We start from the raw sequence: 4,716 nt of genomic DNA on the forward strand, positions 1-4,716 counted from the left end.
AGTGTCCCAACCCCTGAATTGGCCCTGCTCTGAGCCCGACCAGGGGCTGCACCTAGGGATTGGGCCTGCCCTCTGCCACCTGGGAGCAGGCCTAAGCCAGCAGGTTGTTATCTCCTGAGGGGTCCCAGACTGCGAGAGGACACAGGCTGGGCTGAGGGACCCCCCCTCCTCCCTGAGTGCACAAATTTTTGTGCACCGGGCCTCTAGTATCTAATAAAAGACTGTATCCTTAAGATATATGTTTAAAAACTCTTAAGACTCAATAATAAAAAATCAAATAATTAAAAAAACGAACAAAAGAATACTGTTACATACCTGGCCAACAAGTAAACTCAGTTGGTTAGAGCATTGTCCCTATATTCCAAGGTTGCAGGTTCGATTCCTGGTTAGGTCACATAGAAGAATCAGCCAATGAGCTTATAAATAAATGGAACAAGCCTCTCTCTCTCTCTCTCTCTCTCTCTCTCTCCTTCCTCTCTCTAAAATCAATGAAAAAAGCAAAAATAAAAAACACTGTTACAAGCAATGTATGAATCTTATTAGATGAGATTTGGATAAATTTCAAGTGCATTATGCTAATTCAAAGAAGCCGGGTTCAGAAGAGTACATATTGAATGATTAAATTTATATGCCATTCTTAGCACATTTAAAATTATAGGGACAGAAACAGGTCAATGATTATCACAGGCCAGGGATGGCGAGAAGTGTTGACTACAAAGGGTAATGATGCAATTTGGGGGGGAGGGTGATGGAATTGTTTTACGTGTGGATGTTAATGGGGGTTATATGATTAAATATGTAAAAAAAAATTCAGAACTTTACACCATAAAGGGTGAATGTTACTTTATGTAAATTATCTTAATTTTTAAAAAGGGAAGTTGATGATAGAGACTTGGTTTGATTTTTTTAGGTGCAGCCCTTGAAATGAGATAGCCAAGAATTATGTGTTCTTATTAGTCTTAATAGTGCACAACCTATCACTATGAAAATTTTATTATGATCTACATAGTTAAAACTAGAGTCATATTAAAAGTTTTATGATCACTGTGATTATAGAATTTTGTGTTACAAAATACTGTGTACTAGTATATAAGACCAGACCTAACCTCTCTGTTAAAAGGTGAGACCTCATAGTGTCAAAACAACTGCTTGAGTATAGTTCCTTTTCAACATAATGAGTTGAAAAAATTTCATGTTCCTATTAAAAATCAGCCCTGGCTGGTGTTCCTAAGTGGTTAGAGCATCAGTCCATGCACCAAAAGGTCACAGGTTCGATTCTCAGTCAAGAGCACATACCTCAGTTTTGGGTTCACTCCCCACCCCAAGTCTATGTGTATCTTTCACCTCGATACTTCTCTCTCTCTCTCTCTCTCTCTCTCTCTCTCTCTCTCTCTACCTTACCCCTTCCTCTTCCCTCAATTCCACTCTCTCTGAAAAGCAATGGAAAACATATCCTTAGGTGAGGATTAAAAAAAATTAAATTAACTTGTTTTAATATTTTCAAACATGTGTATTGGGTATGGAACAGAAATATACTTTGCCCAATGGATTGCTATTACCTCTACTAACCAGACTTGTGATCCTGAAAGACTGGAAGAGCCAGAAGAGACCAGGCAGATAGTGCTATGTCAGGGCTGTCATCTCAATCCCTTCCCTATCCTCCAGCCCTGTGGTTTGCAAACTGTGGCTCTTTGGCCCCTTGAGTGTGGTTCTTCCTAAGCCTTAGGAGTACCCTAATTAAGTTAGTAACAATGTACCTACCTATACAGTTTAAGTTTAAAAAATTTTGCTCTCGCCCTGACCAGTTTGGCTCAGTGGATACAGTGTCAGCCTGTGGACTGAAGGGTCCCAGGGTCAATTCTGGTCAAGGGCATGATGTACCTTGGTTGTGGGCACATACCCAGTAGTGGGTATGCAGGAGGCAGCTGAATCGATGTTTCTCTCTCATCAATGTTTCTAACTCTCTATCCCTCTCCCTTCTTCTCTGTAAAAAATCAATAAAATATATTTAAAAAATTTGGCTCTCAAAAGAAATTTCAATCGTTGTACTGTTGATATTTGGCTCTGTTGACTAATGAGTTTGCCAACCACTGGCCTAGCCCATCACTTCCCCTCTCTTTACAACTAGGATAGGTGTCATTCTAAAAGGTTTTAAGTACAGTTAAATAAGATGTAATTTTTGAGGGAGAAGGGTGGTGAAACACAGCATATTATCCTGGCATAGAAGAACTGAACAGCTGAATTAATTTATTGAAGTATTTGTAATAAAGGGGCCTTTCCTATTCTTTCTTGTTAATCTTCACCTGAGAATATTTTTCCATTGATTTTTAGGGAGAGTGGAAGAGAGAGGGAAAGACAGAGAGAAACATCGATGTGAGAAGAACACATCGATTGGTTGCCTCCTGCATAACCCCCAACCAGGGCCTTGGCTGGGGAGGAGCCTGCAACTTAGGTATGTGCCCTTGACCGGAATCAAACCTGGGAACCTTTAGTCTGTATGCCTACCCTCTATCCCCTGAGCCAAACCAGCCAGGGCTCCATTCTTCATTTGTGGGGTGGATAGAGGTCCTTATCAATAATGAAATGTTGTTTTGTAGATGGAAGCAAACTTGTTCATCTAATCTCTTTATCTTGTTCCAGATCTGAATGTATTATTTAATATTGATTGGGGATTGTCTCTCTCTCACATACACACACACACCTCAGAACCCTAACCTTATCAGACTTGATCATGTCTTTTACTTATTTCCTTGATAAAGCTTGGTCACATACAAATATGGGGTATTTGGTGGATTGAATATTTATTTGTATTATGCAAAACCTTACTTATCAGAGCACTGATATTTATTAGAGGTGAATGAAGATGTTTCCTCACCTTTTTCATGGATGCAAGGCCAGCCCTGTTTGTTTCAATTGAGCCACATTTGTTTCAATTCTTGTTACTCTCTTCTCTCAACATTTATTGCCTCATTTAGAAAATACCCAAAGTCCTAATATGCTCTTAAAATCTCACTGTGAATGCCCCCTCTAACCTTCCTACATTCCCCTGTAGGCTATGTTCCAGAAATACCTACTGCTCCTCTCCCTAACATATAAAATTTCATACCTTTAACACAGCCAAGCTCAGCAAGGTATCACACTGCACACAATCTACTTGATCCAAATTTCTACCAAGATATGAATGACTGAAACACAGAGTAGAGGATGCTTTTCTAACAGAGGTTGGCTTTTAATCCAAACAAATTTCTACTTGATGATATTTCAAGTAAAGTGATAAAGAACAAAAAAGTTTGAGGAGAGAAGGTGAGGTGGAGTAGGGCCAAATACAGGGACAGGCAGGTGGGCCTACACTGACTTGCACTCCCTGCAACTACACTTCTAAGATGTCCTTGGTTTTCACAATTGCTCCCTTTCCTCTACTTTCAAATTTACAAATTATCTTAATTCCCTTAGTTACAGATTTAGCAGCTTCCATGGAAGCAAGATAATGTTTCAGGCTTTGGGGAACATTTGGATGGGGGCTTGGGCAGGTAGAGGAAAATAACTAAATAAGAAGTATACCTCAGAATGCATAAATTATGTTGGTGAGTTAGGTACAGAGTGGAACTATGTTTGAATAGAAAAAAGTACAGAAGGTCTCTTAGCCCCTCTAAGGAAGCAAGTGGGTGAATACACATATGGGAGGGGAGAAATAGGCAGACCGTAATGTCTGACAGTACACTAAGAATATGCTCAGATACATTTATATCTGCAAAAAGTGCTTATCAAAGAAGAAAATTATATACAAAATTAATTTTATACATTTAAAATATATCTTGACATTTTCCGTAGGCTAATAACATAACCCTTCAAGAGAAGATTTTACAGGTGAACAATTTGGTGGAAGCCTTTGGCAATGCCTGCACCATTATCAATGACAATTCTAGCCGATTTGGAAAATATTTAGAAATGAAATTCACCTCTTCTGGAGCTGTGGTGGGAGCACAGATTTATGAGTACCTTCTGGAGAAGTCCCGAGTTATCCACCAAGCCCTGTAAGTTCTGGGAAACAGGCAAAGATCCGTGTCACAAAAGACACACCAGTCACAAGTGACACATGTGCCCCAAGCAGCACACGTGTTGTAGGTGGCAGGCATGTCATAAGCAACATATGTTTCATTAGTGACAAATGTGTACCTTGATAAAGCTTGGCCACATATAAATATGGGGTGATCTAAAACTGTGCCCTCAATGTTGTACAAGTCATAAGTGGCATGTGCATTCCTTTTGGCCGTTTGTAGCTGAGTAACAAAATTTCTGTTCTGGCCTAATGATTCTAAAACATTTGTTTGCTATTTTTAAGAGGAAACTGTAGTCACAACATCAGATGTCCTGTCCATTTATATAGATTTTTAAAGTGTGGCAAGTTAGAGTCTTCCATTTTTTGTTGGTTTTATGCTAAACATATCTAGATTGTAGTAAATTGTCATATGTTAACTTCATGGGAACACAAGCTCTTATTATCTATTAGCACATTATTATTTAACTAGTGGCCCGGTGCATAAAATTCTTGCATGGGGGGGAGGGGGGGATGTCCCACAGCCCACTCTTCTGCAATCCTCTTCTCGAAGGATGTCCGACTGCTGGTTTAGGCAGTCGGACATCCCTCTCACAATCTGGGACTGCTAGCTCCTAACTGCTCACCTGCCTGACCCCCTGATTGCCCCTAAAACCTCT

The 4,716-nt window shown here is 39.8% G+C and overlaps 1 protein-coding gene across 1 annotated transcript in view; it reads left to right on the top strand.

Moving 5' to 3' along the window:
- Positions 1 to 4,716, top strand: part of MYO3A (myosin IIIA) — a 212,238-nt gene that overhangs the window by 94,456 nt on the left and 113,066 nt on the right. The window contains exon 13 of the mRNA XM_006773822.2: positions 3,832 to 4,034. Within this exon, the coding sequence (XP_006773885.1) occupies positions 3,832 to 4,034 (203 nt within the window). The remainder of the gene's footprint in view (positions 1 to 3,831; positions 4,035 to 4,716) is intronic.

The sequence above is a fragment of the Myotis davidii genome, unplaced genomic scaffold (assembly GCF_000327345.1).
Source record: "Myotis davidii unplaced genomic scaffold, ASM32734v1 scaffold86, whole genome shotgun sequence".
Lineage (NCBI taxonomy): Eukaryota > Metazoa > Chordata > Mammalia > Chiroptera > Vespertilionidae > Myotis > Myotis davidii.